Raw genomic sequence first — 24,582 nt, forward strand, 5'->3', positions numbered from 1 at the left:
AAAAAAATTATATCGACTACCTACTCTTTTTATTGATAAAATAATTATTTAACTCCACCGACACAATGGGATCTTCCACGATGGTCCTAAATTTCAAACCCTCATTGGAGCCACCGTCATTCCTCCTGTCGATGAAGTTTGATTACCTCTAAGGAGGCTTTGGTAGTGAGGCCACCGCCTCTGACGAGCACAACCTCTAAAGAGAAAGCTCAAGCTTGCGGCACAACCCACCATCTCTGGCTCAGATTTGCCACCCACCACCATCTGAACGTCACTTCAGTATGACCCCAACAAATACCTAACTATGTCACCGCAACCAACAATCATGGATTTAGATCTAGTTTTTCTCACTAAGGTTTTGGGAATTCATTTTACCATATCTAAGTTTTGATGTTTGTAATTTTCTTGTTGGGTGTATTGTTTTCTTGCTTGTTGTGTCATTCCATTCAATGATTGTTGATCTTAGGGCTTGGTTGAATGAAATTCAAAGAAGATGAAAAGGCTAGGAAAGAAGGATTAAAAAATTTGAGGCATTTTTTCTACATTTGATGGTGGATTTTAACCCTCATAAATCATATTAAGATAAAAAGAATGCCACATAGGCTTAGACATAACCAAATCTAGTATCGGGCCAAAAAGTGACACTATAATTTTACGAGGATGCAAAACGGATGGAAATTTTGCAAAGACTAAAATCGGACTTGGGAAATTTTACAGGGATGAAAAACTTATTTTAGCCTTTTGAAAATGTTGTCTCTGGAACATTTTGACTAGGCCACGATTTTGGCATCATTGGGCTAGAATTTAGTTATTTCGAAAATTCTCTTGAAATACTTTCCCTTTTGATGTTTTAAATGATTATAAAATATTTTTACAAATGTAGTATGTTTAATTGTAAGAAGATTATGTTGTTCATGAGGTGTTTATATTATAAGGTTATTGCATAATTGTTGAAATAATTATAGGTAAATGTGTTATTATTGAGATGTATATGAATTATTATGAAGTTAAAGTTCCATCATGGATAGAAATTGACAAGTTAAGTAACATATAAGTGAGGAAGACCCAATAACCTAATCCCTTAAAGTTTTAGGTTCAAGATGATGTCAAGTTCGCTTATATGATATGCTTGTAACCCATTATACAGATGAAGATCTCCTGGTATTTTACTCCCTTAGCCTTAGTTCCACAACAAATTATGACCAGCACACCGGCCTATTACATTGATGTCACTACTATTACACTTATTATGATTTACCAAGTTACTTAGAAAAAATATTTATAATATTAAAATATAAAATTATTTAATATTTATATTTTATCCTTAATTGTATTTTTAGTTTCTATTATTGTTGAAATTCAAATTAGTCCTTTAATTTTTTTTTCTCAAATTCATTCCACCATTAAAATTATCCAATTTTAATCTATTTATTAACTTGATATTTAATATTTAACAACAATATTGATGTAATGGTGTAATAGAATGTCATGTCAAGTTGTCAACATCTTAATTAATATTAAATGTCAAGTTAATGAATGATTCAAAAAATTTAAATTGGAAGGTGGCAAATAATGACAACTTTAAGGAGTCTAAGGACATTTGACAATCTCCCTAAAGAATTATTTTTTTTTGTTTACCAATCAAATAGAATAACTAAATTTGAATCTCAACTATATTTATTAAGGGAATTAAAAAATATAATTAAATCCATTTTTTTGAGTAATTTAAAGCATTTAATAGAATGTATTTAAATTATTTACACTAAGTGTAAATGCAATAAAAAAAATTCCTCTTTTTTTTAGTTTATCAACAAATTTCTTAAAAACAAAAAACTATTTTTCTAGTTTGTCCGATTATGTGTTCTTCAGGAAAAATTTTATTCCTGTTTTTCTCAAAATTTTCCTAGAGAAAATCTACAGTTTTTTCCATCTGGTTTAGTCTGATTTCCAAAGTGGAAATCCTCTTGTTCATAATTTTATAGGGCCACCAAAGTTGAAATTCTATTTTCAAAACTGTTTGTACGCAAGTTTTACAAAAATTCTTATAGCATAGACTACAATGAGCTCTTAACGTTTTATGGGGATATCTTTTACAAAAATGACATTCCTTATGGTCAGGTCCTATGTAGAATTGTATTTCATGTTCACAGTCATTTAGTTCTGTTTTGAACATCAGGCTGTATCCTATATCATCAAGGATTTCTCCATAATGATTATATTTGTCATCTACTAGGTATAGATTGGTGTATTCATTTCTAGTGAATTCATTTAAGATTTTATAATCTTTGTTAACTTCTTCTTCTTCAAAAGTATAGTCAGACCAACTAACTATTGAATATATTTATGAGTCAGTAGAGATTGTCTCATCTATGGGAATGAGATTCATCCTACAATTTTTTATCAATTCTGCTTCTCTTGTAAACAAATTGGTTTTGTTTGGACAATCTTTGGAGTAATGTCCTGGTTGGTGACAAGCATAACATTCTAATTGCTTTGTATATGTTTTGTTATCTCTAAGTTTTCTAGCATGTCTTTCTTTGTTAAGTGTAGGTTTTCTAGAGTTAAAGGCTCTAATTGAATACCTACGGGTTAGATTCTTTTTTCTAGAGGTTTGTTTGTTGGGAGGTCTATACTGAGGTCTCTTACTCCTAATTTCTTTGTGGTATTGTTGAGGAGTGTAAATCTGTTTACAGATATCTGAATCGACCATTTTTATTTGTTTGTTAATGGCTATATTGGTACATGTATCTTCCATTACTTTCATTATGTGTTGGATTCTGACAGTTAGATTGTTCATGACTTGGTCAATTAGGTCATCATTCCAATTGTCTCTAATTTTTTGTCCTAATTTCCCTGGGAGTTTTAAGAATAATTTTTCTCCTAAAGATTGGTTTGTAAATCCACCTGCTATAGAGGCATACATTAGGTAATCTTGGGTGAATTCTTTTATTTTTCCAAAATAACTTATGGAGAGTCTTTCTAGATTACCTAGATAAATCTTTTGGTTGATGGTATTTCCATCATTTAAGGATTGGCCTGTAAAGATTCTCTATATCAGGCTATAGAAATTGTAGATATTTGGACTACGGTCTACTAGATTTGTTTTGATTTGTTCTGGGAAAGTTTGTTTAAACGATTCCCAGCAGGCTCTAGCTATGTCTCCTAGATATGTTTCGGCTCTTGCTACCATGTCTTGGCTGGTGGATACATGGCTTTCATGATTCACCCTATAATCTCTTATAACAACAGAGGTCCATTGTTCTATGTAGTTTGGAAGTAATTGGGGGTCAACACTTCCTATGTTTAGTAAAAGAGATGGCATATTGAATGTTGCTTCAATGGGCAGCCTTTTCCCTTTGGATTTTATATTATCTCCTAGAGCTAAGTCCATTGGGGTGATAACTTTTTCATGAGGGGGGAATCCCATTTGGTAGTCTTCCATACTATAATCAAATTGAGGAGTAAAATTTGAACTAGTACCAAAAGCATAGACCATAAGGCCTTTATGAGATTCTGGAAACGAAACTAGTGATTCTGTTTCATTAATTTCTAAATTATTTTTGAAGTTGATTTCTTTTTCATAAAATTCATGTAAATCAATCTTTTCAAGTAAATCCTCAATACTCTATGTATCTAAATCTTCTTTATCCATTGATGAGAATAAATTTTGTCTGAAAACATATTCATCTTCTTTATCAGTGTCATCATAGTTTGTTTCATTATTTACAAAACTTTGTCCTTGACATTTCTTGTCTTCTTCCCATTTTTCAACTGCTTTAAGGAGTTTTTGGGAAAGGAAAATTTTTTCTGGAAGAAAGATTTCAGTTTGTTGATGTTCCTCATAGAGAATATATGATTCGAAATATGAACAATGTCATAGATTCATCATAGAATTTCTAGAGGTTTCTCCTCTTTTGGGGGAATTTGTATGTCTTCGTAATCAATAAATCTTACTGAAAAATTATTTCTTCTATTTGTTATTATAGTCGATCCAGGAGTAGTTATTGCACTCCTAAAGGATCTAGCATCAATATGTGTTTGTCATTGATTATTTTGATTTCTGGAGGAATCAAAGATTTTGGGTGGCAAAAACTGGATTCCATCAGATGATAAAACTGTCACTAAAGGATTAGTGTTTATCCTATATCTGGGGATATTTGGTCACTTATTCTTCCTATAAAGGTAATATCTAAGTGTAAGTTATGTCCCATAAAGTTTCTTCCAAAACCTATTGTCTGAACTTCTAGGTTTATGTTTTGTATGAAATCATTAAGATTCATTGTATAATTAGGGGCAATATAAATTAGGGAGACTGTTTGGTTTAGATCTATTTTTATCATCCCTATTATGGTATGAGAATTATTATCTCTGAACCTTTGATCGAAGAGCACTACAAAAGCTTTCGCTCCTATGAAAAATCTTGTTAGAGATCTGACGCCTATGGCAATCAACCCTAGGTGTACATATCTTCTATTTGTGTTCAGAAGTTGTCATCTGGTTTGTTCTGAGATTAATCTGATAATCTCATGTGTTCCGTTAGGAAGATGAAAATCATCAATCCTTCTATATCTGTATAAGCTAGTTCTATCAGAACTTAACCAGTTTAAGTTGTATAGTTGTCTAGGATTAAGAGAGTCTATCATTGAGTTTGACCTAATATCAATATTGGATTCTATATCTACTATTTGTTCCAATTGTCTGGTTTGAGAGTTTGTTCTCCTAAAGAATCTATCTAGGATTCCAGGACGTTGGTTTATGGATTCTGTAACAGGATTATGTCCTCAAATTGTTTGTGAGGTGCCTATGAATGCTATGGTCCTCATTTTTGTGGCTTTGCTAAGACAAATTTGTTAGAAGTTTGACCAGTAGTCTTTCCTAAAGATAATTTGGAAAGTTGTGTTGTGATTTTATCAAGTTCGTTTGTAGAAAAACAGATTTGTTGGTCTTTAGTTTTAAGGATATCCAAAATATCATTAATTTTATTTTCTAAAGTTTGCATTTTTTCAACCAAAAAATTTTGGGTTTTTGTTAGACTTTCTAAGGTTTCAGATAAGTCTTCAAAAGATTTTGTAGAAAATTTGTTAGTAGGATTGTTAGTACAGGTTAGATCTTGATGTCTATCCAGAGCTAATTAATGGCTCTGATACCAAGGAGGTACCGAGTCGCTTGTATTATAAACTTGTATTACAAACAAAGAAAAAGTATAAACAACAGTAAGTAAGATAAAGTCATATAATATAAATCAGCAAAGGTGGCATGGCCTCTTAGTTAGATTTATATTATATCAGATAAATAAAATACACAGTTAAAAGTAAGCAATAAGCGGAAGAGAGGAAAAGATCAAATTAGATGGATAGAGGACACTCCTCAAGTGGATACTGTAAGTTACTTCATTTAGGAAAAATATAAAATATGAAGATCCCATACTCTTTTTTTTAAAAAAAAACACAGAAGGACCTTATCAGTTTTTTGGATATTAAACCGAGTACTGAAGATCAATAACAGTCCACACTCATTGAGTCTTACGAAGATCTTATTTTCCTCCAAGCATTAGCCTAACCATAAAGGACTTCCATTGTTTTTGAAAACATATATCAAGGGCACACCTTTGCAGGCTTACAAACCCCAGGTTTTCAAAAAAAAAATTCAAAAGTAAAATTAACATCTGGCTTCTAAACCATATTCGCATTTTCTAAATGAAGATAACTAAGGCCCCTTGAGGGTGCCTTCAAAGAATTTAGCCAGACATAGTGGATATCATACTTATCGATTTACAGGAAAATCAAGGGGGAGAGGGGGAGTCCGAAAAGAAGCTGGATATTATTGCTCAAAACACTATTACAAGCTTTATCTTTCTATTTCTCTCACTAGTTTTTCCAGTATCTGCCTAGCATGTTTACAACTGAGCCCAAGGGCCCTTTATATAGAGAAACTGGAAAGAAAACGACAAAGGCCCCTTCAGTCAAGAATAGTAAAGTTACTATTCGGAAGGACCTTGTCAGTTTTCTGGATATTAAGAAGAGTACTGAAGATCAATAACAGCCCACACTCATTGGGTATTACGAAGATCTTATTTTCCTCTAAGCACCAGCCTAACCATAAAGGACTTCCATTATTTTTGAAAACAAATATCAAGGGCACACCTTTGCAAGCTTACAAACCCCAAATTTTCGAAAAAAAAATTCAAAAGTAAAATAAACATCTGGGTTCTAAATCATATTCACATTTTCTAAATAAAGATAACTAAGGCCCTTTAAGGGTGCCTTCAAAGAATTTAGCCAGACATCCCATGATTCTTACCATGAAAATATTTTAGAAAGCATTAAAACAGAAACTGAGCTACAATATGAATTATCAGTAGCAAAATCTGACTACAATTTCGTCAAAATCAACAAAATTATAGCTTTCGATAATATACAAGAGATTATAGATGGACTAAATAAAACAAGTATAATAGGATAAAACCCCACAAAATATTGGAAAAAAGATCCTGTTATATGCAAATTAGAAATTATAAACCCAGATATGATAATTAAAGCTAAAGATATCCAGTTTCGAACAAAAAGAATGTAAAAACCACATAAAATCCCTCTCGGATCTAAAAGTTATAGTACCAAGTACTAGTCCTCATAGAAGCCCTGCTTTTATCATTAATAAACATTCAGAACAAAAAAGAGGAAAAACTAGAATGGTTTATAACTACAACAGGCTTAATGATAACACTCACATAGATGGATACACTATTCCTTCTAAAGATGTGTCGATAAAGAGGATACAGGAAGCCAAATGGTTTTCAAAATTTATTTAAATCAGGATTTCACCAAGTTAAGATACATCCCGATTCAATAAAATGGACTGTCTTTTCTTGTTCAGAAGGATTATTCGAATGGGAAGTAATGTCATTCGGATTGAAAAATGCACCACAAAATTTTCAACAAAAAATGGACAATATTTTTGGAAATTACAAAGAATTTACTTGTACATATATAGATGATGTACTTGTCTTTTCAAAAACTAAAGAAGAACATTATCTACATCTTAAACAAGTTCTTCATTTATTTGAAAAATTCGGCTTAATTATCTCAAAGTCAAAAATGGAGATTTGCAAGACTCACATTTCTTTCCTAGGAACAAAAATAAAAAACGGGAAAATAAGGTTTTAGCCTCATATCTCCCAAACAATTCTTGGTTTCCCAAATAAAATGGAAGACAAAAAAATCCTGAGAGCTTTTCTAGGCCTACTTAACTATGCAAGAAATTTTATTAAAGACTTAGGAAAATACACAACTCCTCTGTACAACAAAACATCTTTAACCGAACAAAGAAAATTTAATACAGAGGATATAAAATCAGTTCAAAAAATTAAAAAAATGGTTAATAATTTGCCATATCTATCACTACCACTAGATTCTGACTATTTGGTCATAGAATGTGATGGTTGTGAATAAGGATGGGGAGCCATCCTAAAGAAAAAGAAAAACAAATATGAAAAAATTTATGATGAAGAAATCTGTAGGTATGTTTCAGGAAAATACCACACAAAACCACATGTATACTCAACTTCTACAGATTACAAAGTAAATATCGTAATAAATGCCTTAGAAGGATTTAAACTTTTCTTGATTAATAAAAGCAAAATTAACATAAGAACTGATTTTGAAGCAATAGTGGTTTATGGTAGCCAACAAATAAATACTGATAAAAAGCCTCATAAAAGATGGCTTTTATTCCAAGAGTATATTTATCATGACGGAATAAAAATAAATTTTGAACACATAAAAGGAGTTAAGAATGTTGCTACTGATAATCTTTCTCGTTTTACAGGGATACAACAAAATGAAGCCTTGTAAGGTATCTTACCCAAAATATGAAACAAAAAAATGAAGTTTACAAATGAGTTTCACTACCCCGGTAGGGAAGCTATCAACGACAAATTCAATTGCCTTATTGATAATATTTGGAATATTTCAAAACATACAAACAATAATGAGCAATTTGTCTGTTCAGTGAAAAAGAGCATAATTTGTGTCTTATACAATTTCTAAATAATGGATTACCAAGGAGTCCCTCTCCTTACAAAAGCCTCTCCATCTGGGAAAGGTTATACAACATTTGTCTTGTTATAAGGACCCCATAAAGGTGTTTATACCAATTTTAAAGACCTTTGTCTGGCAAAGGAGGGTATTCAAAGTCCAATTTACAAAGGATTCTATTCAAGGGGAGAAGCAGAAAAAAAAACCCTTGAATTAAATACCACATACATCAACAAAATAAAAAAGGCCCTTAAGCCAGAAACCATGACTATAGTCATAAATGCTGACCAAACCAAAACCTGCCACAAAACCTATAAGGACTCAGTCAGCCCAAATGTCTCTGGACCAATAAATAGCTTGAGCCTAGACAATTTTAAAAAATATATATAGAAATTATTGTTTAGGGTACACAACAACCAAACCCAGATTCGAGGTCTCTATATAGGTGTGCATGCTTATTTCAACCAAAAATTTGGATGTACCAACAAAAACCCATTTTGCGAAGATAAAACCAATTGTCCTTGCAAAATAAAATTACTTTTCAGAAAAGCCAGATTATACCTAGACCAGTTCAAATCCTTTGGATATGAAGACTTAGCAATTTTCACAAAAATTCTACTGGACTATGGATGTTTGGAATCAATCTTGATTCCTCTGGCAGATAGATTCGAAGGATTTAACCCCTCAATTAATGAGGCCATAAACCTAATACAAGTAGAAATGATGGATTACATTTCCATCAAGATAATAACCTGCTCGAGCAATTTTTTTGCTCAAAATTATCCCTACCATGTCATGAAACTCCTACCAGAGGATCATAGAGACTTTCCCTGTCTGTTCAATGATGAATATGAGACTTGGGATGTACAAGGTAACATACAATACCAATACAGCCTCATGAGGGCATAAATACAAGGGTACCAATGGTTCTTTTCAAATTCAGACAAACGAGAGTTTGACCTGGTAAGAGAAACCTATGACACAAAGCTCTTCCAACCATCATATAATGGAAAGTTCTTCATTCCTTTCCTGGTTGATCACAATAATAAATTGGTTCAATTCTTCCAAAAAGAGAAGAAAGATAAAGAGATTTACAAAGCCAGTGGATGTCATGGACAACAAACTCCTCCTTTTCCATCCACTAATCTCTCATTGGAAGACTCATCAGACATTTCCTACTTCGAGAATATCCAAGATGAAGAAGAAAATGTTACTATTACAAAATCAACAAAGAACTGAAGACAGAAGCATCCTGCCAAAATACAACTGTAAATTAAAGGCGGGAATCTCTACTTTTGCAAAGACTCTGATACTAAGTCTATCTATAAAATTTTATTGTAAAAAGAGCCATGTGACAAAGTAAATGAATAGTAACTTTACTATTTTTGACTGAAGGGGCCTTTATCATTTTCTTTCCAGTTTCTCTATATAAAAGGCCCCCAGGCTCAGTTGTAAACACGCTAGACAAATACTGGAAAAACTAGTGAGAGAAACAGAAAGATAAAGCTTGTAATAGTGTTTTGAGCAATAATATCCAACTTCTTTTTAGATCTCCCCCCCCCCCCCCCTCCCCTCCCCCTGTAAATATGTAAGTATGATATCCACTATGTCTGGCTAAATTCTTTGAAGGCACCGTCAAGGGGCCTTAGTTATCTTCATTTAGAAAATGCGAATATGATTTAGAACCCAAATGTTTATTTTACTTTTGAATTTTTTTATTTGAAAACCTGGGGTTTGTAAGCCTGCAAAGGTGTGCCCTTGATATCTGTCTTAAAAAACAATGGAAGTCCTTTATGGTTAGGCAGGTGCTTGGAGGAAAATAAGATCTTCGTAAGACCCAATGAGTGTGGGCTATTATTGATCTTCAGTACTCGATTTAATATCCAGAAAATTGATAAGGTCCTTCCGTGTTTTTTTTAAAAGAGTCTGGGATCATCATATTTTATATTTTTTTTAAATGAAGTAACTTACAGTGTCCACTTGAGGAGTGTCTTCTATCCATCTAATTTGATATTTTCCTCTCTTTCGCTTATTGCTTACTTTTAACTGTGTATTTTATTTATCTGATATAATATAAATCTAATTAGGAGGTCATGCCACCTTTGTTGATCTATATTATATTACTTTATCTTACTTACTATTGTTTATAATTTTTCTTTGTTTATAATACAAGCGACTTGATACCTCCTATCGATCGGTACATCCAATACAAGTTTATATTACACTTATTATGATTCACCAAGTTACTTAGAAAAAATATTTGTAATATTAAAATATAAATTATTTAATATTTATATTTTATCCTTAATTGTATTTTTAGTTTCTATTATTGTTGAAATTCAAATTAGTCCTTTAATTTTTTTTCTCAAATTGATTCCACCATTAAAATAATCCAATTTTAATCTATTTATTAACTTGATATTTAATTAATATTAAATATCAAGTTAATGAATGATTCAAAAAATTTAAATTAGAAGGTGGCAAATAATGACAACTTTAAGGAGTCTAAGGACATTTGACAATATATTTTTTTTTTGTTTAGCAGACAAATAAAATAACTAAATTTGAATCTCAACTATATTTATTAAGGGATTTAAAAAATATAATTAAATCCATCTATTTTTTTGAGTAATTTAAAGCATTTAATAGAATGTATTTAAATTATTTACGTGTAAATGCAATAAAAAAATTTCTCTTTTTTTAGTTTATCAACAAATTTCTTAAAAACAAAAAACTCTTTTTCTCTATAGTTTTCTCACTTTTAAAACCATTTATTTTCTCTTTACACAAATGCATCTGTCTCCATCCCGATTCATAAAAAACCATTCATATAACCCTTTTCACGAAAAATCTTAATTATACGCACAAAATATATTACTGTTGAAAAATATTATTGTATATTATTATCATTATTTGTCTTTTTTTAGAAATAAAATAATTTTAAAATGAGTTGAAATGAAATACAGGGTATTTATTGGGAATTAAAAGTAAATTAAATAACATGAAACTCACTAAAAGCAAATGGTGCATTTCACCCCTGGCATATATTTGATATATACGATGCATCGTAGAATCTACGTTCTTCATTGCCAAGTTAACTTCTATGGTGTGTCGTTGTCTTAACTATGTGAATGGAGAACTTGGGAAGCATTGATGTAAGTTGTCTGCACGCAACCGTATTGATAGTTTGATATATTTGACCAAGTGCAGACTTTCTAGTTCTTTGATGCTGACAATATTGTGGCAAGTCCTTCTCATTTTAAACAAAAGCAACATAATCCCAGATATTTATCGTAAGTTTGGAGCTTGGGATTAGCCTAAGCAAGTTGATCATGTAACTGTTACGTCTCTTATTTTCTTAAATTAGTTCATCCTTGGGTTATGAGGAAAGGGAATCCAGCATCTATCATGCTTTTGTCTATTTTGCCTTTCTTACTGTTTAAGGTGTTGTTTGAATAAACTTCTCAATGATTTAAAAGAAGAAAATATGAAGGTAAAATGAAATAATTTTTTTATAAATAAAAATTAGTATATGTACAAGTTAAAATTAACTTTTGAAGAAACTATAAATGAGAAAACCTCATCTTACATTCTTATTATTTTTCCTACTATAAGTGCTTATTGAAAAAATTGTTTAATTAAATAGAATCTTAATTGTATTTGTACGGTCTCATTAGCTTTTTTGGGTACTGAGAATAAGTATCATCAAGAGAATCAAGAATAATCTTTCTTGAATCGCATAGAATCATGATAGTGACAAAACTCCTCTTTTAAATATTTAACATAATTATATACTTGCATCTCAAAATCAAAATCATTATAAGTTAGAATAACTTTATCTTATTTAATTCGTGTGTTTGATGGTTGTCTCATGGTTGTCTCATTTTTCTTTACTCTTAAAAATCATATTAATTGAAATAGGTTGATTCATACAGAAAATATGGGTCAGAATTTTGACCCTATCCAATTTACTAAAACAGAAAAAATGAATAAGGATTCAGGTTTGGGGGTGTTAACCTATTAAAAAAATTAGTTGATTATTTGTAACAAATATTAAATAATACAATTTATTAAAAAATATATAATCTTAATTTTAAATAATAGTTTATTAAGAAAAAAATATTCTCAAAACATGTAATAATAATAAATAAATACATAATATAAAATAAATGTTTTAGTAAATAAAAAATTAAAAAGGATTAACGAGTTGACCCGACTAACTCTTAGCCTAATTTTTGGCAAGTTTAACAATCAGAAATGTGTAGATGGATTGAAAATCTCAACCTGTCTAAAAATAAATAAAAATAGAAGAAGCTAAAATGGGTTGGTCATCTGGGTCTAACCCATTTTACCACTCCAATAGGTACGTAAATAAATATATGTAGTGGGATTTATTCTTTAATAATATAAGATCATTTGCTTGGTAAAAAATAGAAATACGTATAAGTAACTTTCTTTTTTAAGAGGGGATTTAAAAGATAAAGCAAAACAAGTTGATTACAATATCAACTCTCTTAATAAATTATAAAAGGATAAGGAAGAGGAAAAGTATGACACAAAAATCAACAGAAAACAAAATATAATATTATTCACATCCTTTAAGAAAGAAGCAGGTAATTTACTCTAATTAAATTTTATAATAAATAAATATTTTTAAATATGAATTATATTTTGAATTTTTAATGAATAATTTAAATTATGATGTAACATTATTTCTAAATTTTCACATTTTTTTCAATAAAAAAGTATCAAAATTCATTTTAAAGATATAGATCAAGGAAGGTAAATCAAAAGGAATTTGACAGTTAAAAACATCAAATACAGAAATATAGGTAAAATGAAGCTTTTAATTTGAAATGATTGTTGGAGAATTATTTTTGTCTAGTTACTAAGGTAGTGTATAAAATACACATTCAAAAACAAAGAAAAGAGAAGATACTGAAGTGTATATTCTAAGTATAAGAGTACATTTGCACAATTGCACTATTGACCATTTATTTTGAGTAGAAAGAACTTGTATCTCTTTCTTAACTAAAAAGGCTTATATGTAATGATTCCAAATATCATTATATGAAACATTAGGACTTTAACGCGAAATAATTCATTTTAATTCTTTTAAAAGCTTTTGACGTAGTTTAATTAATGAAAATACGTAAAAAAAATCACAATTCGAAGCATGTTATATAGACATCACAATAAAAGTCCCCAAGTCATAAGCCAAAAGTACTTGTGCCTCAAGACACTACATAATCAAAACATCATAACCAAATTTTCAAAACAAATCTCAAGAGTCTTGTTAAGGAAATAAATGCAACATAGATTCCTGAATATATCTAAACCCTAAGTTGGTCCCCACTAAGATAAAACATTAGAAAAAAGACCAACGTTGGATCTCGCCCCTAAGTCCACCACCAAGTTCACATCAACCATGAATGACATGCTTCCAAGAAGTTACATCATAATTTGCTCCCGAGTCAAATGACACAATCATCACAGTTCAATATAAATTGCAAGGGAAAACTCATTTTAAAAGAAACATCATATAATTGAAACTAATAGAAAATCCTTCATATCTCCAATAACAATGTAATTATGCAACTCATAAAGTAACATATCATTCTCAAGTTACAATTATTAATACACATATCTAACTATCATGTTATGTCATACTAACTATTTACTTAAAGGAGCTTTCATCTTTTGAGCGATTAAATCAAACACATCCCTTAACATAGTCACACCTTGACCATTTGGGGAGACTCAAATTAATCATGCAGAGAAAGTATAATTTTATTGAAAATGGATAAGTGTGGGTAATGGCTTACCTTAGTAAGGCTTACAAGGACCTTAACTTATCTAGGGGTTCAGCCACTCATCCATTCCATAGTCAATTTCATTGTTAACCACCATTGAAAACCTCCAACACTATGTTGAGGGCCTTCTTAGCACCCCTAACTTTGTGCCTACTCACATGCAATGTCATTCATCAATGCATGTATGTTATGATCATTCAAATCAATCATTGTATCACATCATTAATACATTCGTCCACCATCATCAATATAATTCATTTCATCATCAATTCAACCAATTCATATTGATTCACTCTATCATCAACTCATCCATTTCCACATCAATTCATCATTCACCTCTTTTTCAATTCCACATCAATTCATCATTCATATCATTCTTACCACTTGTGAACTATCACATAGTTCATCTATACCTCATGAGACTTTTCACCCTACAAGTTCAACTTAATCCATTTCATTTAGAACTCACACACACAACAAGAACCATTTAGGATTGAATGTCATTGGAATTCAACAAAAGGGCATCTTAGGCATTCACACTTAAGTGCCACTATGCATGCGCTTAAGTGTGAGCATCCCTTCCATCGAGCAAGATGCGCTAAAACGTCACCTGAAGTGTGTAACACCTTGACCGAATCACACAAGAATGAAAGGGATCTAGAGGCTGTGCTTAGCTTAGAGTAGCTATGAGATGAGTGATCTTTTAGAAAGTTTCTTGGAAAATGTGAGTAAGGACAAAGTATGCTGAAAATCATATGCAATGCTGTACTGTATAGTGTATACCGTGGGAATTATTTATATATCGACGAGGTACGCCACCACGAACGAGACGAGATCATGCGGGTGATGTTTAATGTTTTTTAGGTTTAATTATTGAATTAGTTTTCAAATTATATTAAAATGTGTAATTTAATTTTTAATTTTTTTAAAAATTTAATTTAATCCTCAAATTATTTTAAAACACATTAATTTAATATTTTTGTCTAATTAAATTGATGTCTTAGAATAATAAATTTTAGCGATTTTTGTTTATGATTAGTGACGGCTTTTAATTGTTACTGTATTCATTATTATTCTAGAGAAAATAATCCCTTTCTTCTTCGTGCTTTAACTTCGTCACAGCTTCGATCAACCCCTTCGATCTCTCTAACCCCTCGGCCCAAAAGCCCAAACCTTCCACCACCGTCCAACTCAACAAAACGATGGCGCGGGAGCTGTGGATAGCAAGAGCTTCCACCAACGTCGAAATGACACGTATAGGGTATAGTATACATCATCGGGCTAATAGCAATGAATTTCGCTTCTCCCCATTGTTAGATCTGAAGCGGGTTTTGACAGGAGTTTCGAAATTGATTTTTTTATTGTCTTTTTTTTTAGATATACATATAGTTATATTAATATTTAATTTTATTAATATTTAATTTTGTGATTCAATTTTAAAATTAAGTGATTTTTAAGTAACAGCACAGTTGAAAAAGGAATAACAGAAAAACTAAATTTCAAGATGGAGGGTGCTCGAACCAGATTTGAAAATTTTAAAAAGTAATAAGTATAGTAATGAATAAAAACTGTCACTATTTGTAATCAAGAGCTACTGAAATTTGTTATTCTAACAATGAAACTTAATTGGACAAAAAATATCAAATTGGTCGGTTTTAAAATAATTTGAGAACTAAATTAAACAATTTTAATAATTTGAAAATTAAATTGATAATTAAGTCTTTTTATAAAAAAAAGTCCAACAATAATTGTGAAATGGGATGGAAATCAGCCACCTCATAATTTCATTGTTTTGTACGAATCAGCATTTCTGAATAAATGAGTGTTGGCATTCAATTTTTATTAGTTACAAATTCATGACAATATAAAAATTTCTTATCTATTTGTTTGATTCAGACGATGAAATAAATAATATATAAATAGAAAAAGTTTAATTAAAATAGAATATAGAAGATATAAGGTTGATGAGACTAACATAATTTTTTTTTCTTCTCTTTTCCTCAACCATACACCACTACTACAAAACGCGGTTTTTATAGGCAAATTATTATGAAACTAATCTTTCAAAGAGTGAAAATTATTAAAGTGAGTTTTTTCTCTTCAAACAACTTCTTAAAAATTATAATTTAGATTGGTCTTTGCCAACTATTACACAAGTCCAATTATTTTTTTATTTTTATATTTCCATTTATAGTAAAACATGACAATTTTTAAAATATGTCATTTTATCTAATTATAACTGATTAGCCAATCCTGTGGCTAATGATAAACTGAGAAAACGGCATTCTATATAGAGAGTAGAGACGTTGTTTTGCATTCTTCTTTTTATTTTTTTAAATACAAAAAAACACAGGATATTCTGATTCTGATTTCCTCAGCCGACAGGAAACATGGGAATCAAAACTGGTACAGCCTTAAAAGTTATATTATTTGAAGTTAAAAAAGCAATAACGTATATAACTATATAATTATCATTTTCTCTCTCTCTCTCTGTATATATCTCAAATTGAAGAAAAAAACATATATTTTCCAAAATCTCATCATGGTGCTTCATTACTTCATCGCACCTCCACTTGATGGATGTATTAATTTATTCATTCTCCTCCATTACATGAATTCTTGTATGCTTTCACAATCTAGATAACTACAACTAATAATCCGTACATATACACGAGCTCCTTAATTTCCTATTCACATCACCATTAATTCAACAATAGATTGATAAAGCAGTAGTTCAAAATCAAAACATAGAGGTTCATATATATTTATAAATATCCATATTCATATAGTACAACCAAAGCCTATGACATGTCAAAACTCATCAAATCGTATTGAAGGAGTTGTTGTTGGTTGAATGGCTCCATCAAGGATCTTGAGAGAAACTCACTGTACTCATGAGGTTTCATCAAATTGGTGCCCTCATCAACATTCACCCTCCATTGTTGAGTTTCACTTTCATGATGATGATGAGTTCTGTGCACTCTCTCGGAGTGGCCATTATCCTCTTCCATAGGGATGGAGGTTTCAGCAACATTGGAGTATTGGCCAGTGAGTTCTTGCACAAGGGCCCTGAAATTCGAGGCACTAGTCTTCACCTTCACGGGGCTCGAAATATATGTAACTTTGATCTCCTTTTTGTCCCTTTTGTTGCTTGCCCTTTTGTTCTTCATGGTCCAATTGGCTAACAATGTCACTTGTTGACACAACACAACACAAACAAGAAACAAAATCGAAGCAAAAGGTGGTGTTGTGTTTATGTGTCTCTAGGGTTTACAATATAATACTATGTGTGTGCATTTGTGAAATATAAAATTGGCCAAGTTGCACAAGCCTTTTTAATTATAAGGGTGGGTCATGGAGAGTTGTTGGTCAAAGGGGGAGGTTCGCGGAAAGAGGGTGAAGTTTGAAAAAGTTGGGATGGTGATTTTGACTATTGAAATAATGGGAGAAATAGTGAGACGTTGATTTAAATTGATGTAGAGGAAGATATATCTTGGAGATGCTTACGTGACCCGCAAGTGCTACTATATATGTGTATTGTTGTGACACCACTATGTTAACGTACGTTTGTTTAGTCATTATTAATTTATTATTGTTCTTGTTCAATGAATGATTCTCGCACGTGCGCAGCCTTGTATGACTGGGATCAGGATAAACTTTGGTGCTTCTTAGAAACACTACTAGAAACATTGAAACAAAGGGCGTTGTTTTTTATTTCTCTCCCTATTGTATAACGAGGTAAGATTTGATGACAAATTGACATATTACTCTTTTTAAATTGCCATAGAATTTACTAAAAGTAGAGAAAGATAAGCTTTGCCGGTAATCTCGTGATTCTACGAGTAAATCTTAGAAAGAGTGTCCGCATTCAAAGTTTTACTTTTAGAAGCTAATTTAGTACTAGTTTTATATGTTAATGTTTAGTCTAGTACTTTTTTTACTGAATGTTTAATTTAGTTCTAGTAGTTTATTCTATGCAGTACTATTTTACTTCACTATTCAATAACATTTTTTAGCACACTACCATCTCTTTTTCATAACTTTAGATGCTTAATTAATTTTAAGCTTCTTTTTCTCCTAATAAGATTTGATGACAGATTGACAGACTACTCCCTGTTTCTAAATTGCCATGAAATTTACTAAAACCAGAAAAATATTATTTTTAGAAGCTAATGTTGTAGTTTGTTTTACATTATTTAATCTATCCCCATTATATAAGATAAAGGTTAATAACATTTTTAGCATACTTTTATATATTATTATTATAATTGGAGAGAGGCACTCCGTACTTCTGCCTATTTTAATAAAAAACTTCGTACCCCATTGCCCAGAGGCTCTTCGCTATGCGAAGGTATGGGGGAGGGATGTTGTACGCAGCCTTACCTTGCTTATGCAAAGAGGCTGTTTCCGGATTCGAACCCATGACCAACAAGTCACCAAGGCGCAACTTTACCGCTGCACCAGGGCTCGCCCTCACTTCTGCCTATTTTAATAAAAAAAATAAAAAAAAATAATAATTAGAAGTTAAAAAAGAAAAACTAAAAATATGAGAGTAAGGAATAGTTATTATTAGAAGTAACAAAATTTTAAAAATTAACATAGGATAAAATGATTTAGTGAAATATGTACACCAATTAGAAGTATTATATATATATATATATATATATATATATATATATTATCTGTATTGTTTAAGGTCTACCAAATATACTAGTCATGTTACGTCACATTCCGAGATACATGTTAACTCATCATGTCAGTTTTGGCACCGGAGCACAGATGTCTAATCCTTAACCATTGGGTTATCCAACCGATTGATTATCTTTAACCATCTCTTTATCTCTTGACAGATATTCAACACATATATTATCTGTAAGTATGATTATCTACTAGCTTTTATCTTTAAGTTATAAATTATCTCTAATGTTATCAATAAGCCATAGACTATTATCTATAAGTTGATAATTATCTGCAAAGGTTGTTATATCACTATAACAACCCATATCAACAAGGACCTGCAGCTCTCTCTCCACACTATAAGTACCAGGTTCCCTCGTACTCTCGACACACCAAATACATACATTCATTTTTACTCTCTTGAGACGAACACACATATACACACATGCTCACATACACATATATACATTCTCACTTATTCTCCTAACTCACATATTTACTTGAGTGTCGAAACCCTTTGTTTTGTAGGTCCCCCCTTTTTCCCTCTTAACAAAAGCCACTTTCAATATGACTTGTGAAGTCTAGGAGCACACCTTAGTCACGTCCACCCTGACGTGTATTAGCTCCAGATTTTGGTAAGTACATTTGGCGCTCACCGTGCGACCGTGGTAAAACATACCCTGCGATCTCTTTTTATCTCTCTCTTTCGCATCCATGATTAGCACGTGGTTTGGCCTCAGACACAAGACCCCTTTCAAAGGCTCTAATCCTCCCCCAGCAACCATGACCGATAATGATACTCTCGAACATCACCAAAACCGCATTACGGAGATGAAGTGATGCCATGAGGAGGAGCTATGAAAGTTAAAGGCTGACCACAATCAACTGGAGGCTCGTGTCAGATGTTCCCAAGGTGACGAGTACTCTGCTCACACATTACCTGAGCTCACTCAAGGGGAATCACACCCTGATGCACAGTCAATACTCAAGATAATCCGAGTCTTTCCTACATACACCGCCAACAAGACAAACTTCTTGTCAACATCCTTTTGTCGACCGTATCATGGAAGCTGACATACCCCTAGGTTGGAAATCACTCAACCTAGAACGGTATGGTAGAACCATCGATCTAGATGAACATCTGAATGTTTTCCTCACTCATGCAAATCTATACACCAAGGATGATGTAATCTTGTATCGTGTCTTCCCAACGTCCTTTAAAAGGGTGACATTGATCTGGTATTGTGGACTCCCTCTAACGTCCACAGACAACTTCGACACTCTTGTTAAGCGCTTCAGTGTGCAATATGCAACTAGTCGGTCACATCATATGGTGCCAGCCTTTCTGGCTAGTCTGCGACAAGCAGATGATGAATCTTCGGAAATTCGTGGAAAAGTTTAGACGCATTGTTGTCCAGGTCTGTAATCTCAATCCGGAGGTATCCTTACACTCCATGCTCCTTGCTCTAAGGCCTAGTAAGTTTACAGACAATATGTGCAAAAAAACCCTAGTAGCGTGGACGAGTTGTGTGAGCAAACCAAATGCTACATCCAAATGGAAGAAATGTTTCGGTTCAGGAATGAGGTCCAACAAGCCGGACAAAAGTGTGATAAGCGAGAAGGAAGCACCAAGACCAACTCACACAAGTCAGACAAAAGGAACAAGCCCAACAAGTGCCAATCTCTCCCAAAGGGCCTAGGTACGAGCATTACACACCCCTGACACCCAATCACACCATAATCTTGGGGGAGACTTTCAACTTAGAGGTACCCATCAAGCTACCCCTGCTGCGTCCTCCCAGGCCGAGGTTCGACATGACCAAATACAGCAGATACCATCACAGTATTGGTCACAACACAAAAGATTCCTAGTCCTTCAAAAACAAAATATAAAAGCTTATACAGGCTAGGTATCTAGCCCGGTTTGTTAAGAGGTCGAACAACCACCAAGCTGGAGCGAGGCTCGGAGGAAACCTATAGGATCAACACAAGAGTCATGACTTGGACAAAATAAGGGACAAAGAAGAAGATCAAGGAAGACAGAGACACCACCAACAAAGACACGATTGACAACCTCCACAAGAATAAGAGCCCGCCCAACAAATCAGAGGTATAATCAACACCATTGCATGTGGATTCTCCTATGGAGGGTAGTCTAGCTAGTCTCGCAAACGTCACCTTCATGCCATATGGGACATCGACATCAACTATGTTGATACACCACTACCACAAACTCTACCTCCTATCACTTTCACTGATAGAGACATCAGTGGTATCATCCCCATCAACCAAGACGACCCCATGGTTGTCTCCATCATAATTGGCAACTTCATGGTATCCAAAGTCCTCATTGGCCAGGGTAGTTCCATTGACATCTTATATTGGAAGACATTCTAGAGACTTGAAGAATCGCCTAACACCATCCAGCCTTACCCCACAGTGGATGGTACCACTCAGGTCATGAGCATGGACAATGGGTCTCTAGTCCGAGACCTTACTGTCCACCGAGCAAGCCTAGATGAAGAATTCGATGTAGATTCGCGTGACGATACTTTTGATAGAAGCCCAAAGCCTATCGAAGAACTTGTCAAGCTACAGCTCGAACCCCAGCCCGGGTAGTGTACGCAGCTCAGCAGGGACTTCACCAGCCATAAGCATAGACGAATCATTGATGTCCTACACAAGAACACGGACCTATTCGCTTGACAGCCATTTGACATGTCGGGAATCTACCCCAGCATTATCTGCCATAAGCTCACTATTTGTTCCCAAGCCAAACCGATATCACAGAAGAAGAGTAAGATGAGAGAAGAATGACACAAAACAGTCAGAGAAGAAGTAGACATGCTCCTCAAAGCCAACTTCATCAAAGAAGTTAGGTATTCCACTTGGCTCGCTAACTTCATCATGATAAAAAAGGCCAACAAAAATGGCGAATGTGCATCGACTACACTGATCTTTACAGGGCGTGCCCTAAGGATGCATACCTTTTTCCTAGCATTGACAGGCTAGTCGATCGAATGTCTGAGTTCCAAGTACTAAGCTTCATGCACACCTACTCTGGGTACAACCAGATCCAGATGCACTCTCTAGACGAGGAGAAAACAACATTCATCACTAAAGATGTCAACTTTTGCTACAAGTCATGCCCTTCGGCCTTAAAAATACAAGCGCTATATACCAGAGATTGATGGACTGGATTTTCAAGCAGCAGATCAAACAGAACATCGAGGTCTATGTTGACGACATGGTTTTCAAGTCTCAAAGCATAGCCCAACATGTGGCAAACCTGGAAAAGGTCTTTGAAGAGCTCTGCAAATATGACATGCGCCTCAACTTGAAAAAATATACTTCGGGGGTTAACAGAGGTAAGTTCCTAAGCTTTATGATCATGCATCAAGGAATAGAAGCCAACCCCAAAAAATGCACTATATTTTTTAGATGCATAATCCTACTAATGTTCAGGAAGTCTAAAAGTTGAATGGAAGACTAGCATCCCTGTCCAGGTTCTTCCCCAAGCTCGCCAAAAAAGCGAAGCCGTTCTACAAATTGTTAAAGAAACTAAGCCATTCTTGTGGGATGAGACCTGCAAACAAGCCTTCTTAGCTTTCAAGAAGACCATTGCCACACTGCCATTCCTGAGTTGACCCAGGCTAGGAGTACCCCTACTCCTATATCTCTCGGTAGCTGACAAAGTTGTTAGCTCAACCCTCGTACAAGAGGAAGGGAAGCACCAACTCCATATCTACTTCATCAGTCGCATACTCCATGACACAAAGACGCACATTAACACTCATTAACTCGGTCTGACGACTTAGGCCTATTTTCAAAGTCATCAAGTGATAATAAAGATGAACTACCCCATTAAACAGGTTTTGTGAAAGCTTGAACTGGAACGGAGGATGGTGGCATGGTTTATAAAACTTTCATAGTTCGATCTCTAGTACGAACCCCATGGCACCATGAAGACACAATTCATGGCAGACTTCCTGGCAGAATTAGCTGGGAACGACCAAACCACCCTAAACTAATGGAGCTTCAACTTAGAGAGAGCGTCTAGATTAAATATGAAGTGCTTATTGCAGGATAGGAATCATCCTCGAAGGACCTGACTATGTCTCTCTAGAGCAATCCCTCAAGCTCAACTTTAAATCCTTAAACAAACAGGCTAAATACGAGATGCTTATTGCATGTCTGAAACTAACAAGAGAAGTCGGTGCCAAGAAGCTACAATATTACACAGACTCGTAACTTGTCCAGGGGTAGGTTGCCAACCGATACCAGACCAAGGAAACAATGTTTCTCTAGTACTACCACATTGCCAAAACTCTCATTGACAATTTTGAATGCTTCGAGATGTACTACACACCCAGGGAGAGCAACACTAGAGCAAACCTACTCTTCAAGCTTGCTAGCACCAAAAAGATAGGGCACCTCAAGACTATCATCCAAGAGATGTTCCAAAATCCCACCGTAGACACCGGGGAAGTTATGGATGGAGAAGAGGAAGAACCATGCAAACTGGATGATCCCCTACAAGAATTTTCTAATTCGAGGGGTGTTGCAAACGAGAATTAAGCTTGACACTTAAAACAAAAGGTCAACTATTACGTCATCATTGATGGCGAGCTATTCAAAAGAGGTTGAAAACACCCTCGTTAAAGTTCTTGAATATTCAACAAGAAGATTATGTCATGAGAGAACACCACAAAAGGATTTGCAGTCTTCCCTTGCAACAAAGGTGGTGTGTGCTTTGTACTATTGGCCAACACTCATAGCAGACGCCCTTGACTTCACAAAGAGATGTAGACGACACCAAGAGTTTGTAGACATTCCACACACCTTTCCTGCCAATCTCCACAGTTTGAGCTCCTTTTGGCCCTTTGCAGTGTGGGGAATGGACATATTGGTACCACTGCTAAAGGCCCCAGGAGTAGTCAAATATCTATCACAGTTTGAGCTCCTTTTGGCCCTTTGCAGTGTGGGGAATGGATATATTGGTACCACTGCTAAAGGCCCCAGGAGCAGCCAAATATCTATCCTATCGGTTATTTCATCAAGTGGATTGAGGTAAGACCACTATGAGAAATCACAGCCAACGAGGTGGAGAAGTTCACCTGGAACCACCTCATATGCAGGTATGGCCTCCTTTATGCCATTGTCACTGACAACGACACCCAATTCAAAATTCTGACTTATGAAGACTTGTTGATGAGGCTAGGCATTAAGCATCTCGTCACCTCTGTTGAACATCCTCAGATCAATGGGCAGGCAGAGGCAGCCAACAAAGTTATCCTTATGGCCCTGCACACTAGACTTGACAAGTCTAAGGGTCTATGGAAAGAGGAACTCCTTAGTGTACTTTGGGCCTACCATTTCTCACCCCAGACAACCATCAACAAAACTCCTTACCGACTCACATGACACAAACACCATGATTCCCATTAAATTTAGGGAACCATCGATAAGGAGAATGTTGTTCCAGCAATAACAAAATGAAGAAAATATGAGGGTAGAACTCGATATGATAGACGAAGTCCAAGAAATGGCTAGGATCAAGGAAGAAGCTGCCAAGCTTCGAGCATAAAAAAGATACAATACAAAGGTTCAACCATGAACCTTTCAACTCAATGACCTCATGTGGAAGTCTGAGGTGAAGCCAAAAATGATCCTCGAGCAGGAAAGGTTTTTCCCAATTGGAAAGGCCCATTCAGGGTCACAACAAGCTTAGACAATAGAGCATAGAAACTACACAGATTTGATGACAAAGTGATTCCACGAACATGGAATGCCACTAACCTGAAGTTCTACTTCAGTTGACCTAATGCAAGACCAGATGTTGTACTCTTTTTCCTGCTTAAGTCTTTTGTCCCAAAAGAGAAAAATCAAGGTTTTGGCTTGAGAGGTTTTAACAAGGCACATCTAGGATAATAAAGGGAATTTGTGGAGTAGGAGCCTCAACGATGGAGGATTCCAAGGTAGAGGAGCAGAAGTAACATCAACAACAATAGCGGAAGTAGAAGCCTCAATGGTCGGTGGATTCGGAGGCGCATCTTGCA

General features: G+C 34.0%; 1 protein-coding gene across 1 annotated transcript; it reads right to left on the minus strand.

Moving 5' to 3' along the window:
• Positions 1-16,352: 16,352 nt before the first annotated feature.
• LOC114387509 lies at positions 16,353-17,159 on the minus strand. The gene has a single exon (XM_028347707.1). It carries the CDS (start codon positions 17,014-17,016, stop codon positions 16,648-16,650), a length of 369 nt encoding a protein of 122 aa, XP_028203508.1. The 5' UTR covers positions 17,017-17,159; the 3' UTR covers positions 16,353-16,647.
• Between the last annotated feature and the right edge of the window lie 7,423 nt (positions 17,160-24,582).

The sequence above is a fragment of the Glycine soja genome, chromosome 15 (genome assembly GCF_004193775.1).
Source record: "Glycine soja cultivar W05 chromosome 15, ASM419377v2, whole genome shotgun sequence".
NCBI lineage: Eukaryota > Viridiplantae > Streptophyta > Magnoliopsida > Fabales > Fabaceae > Glycine > Glycine soja.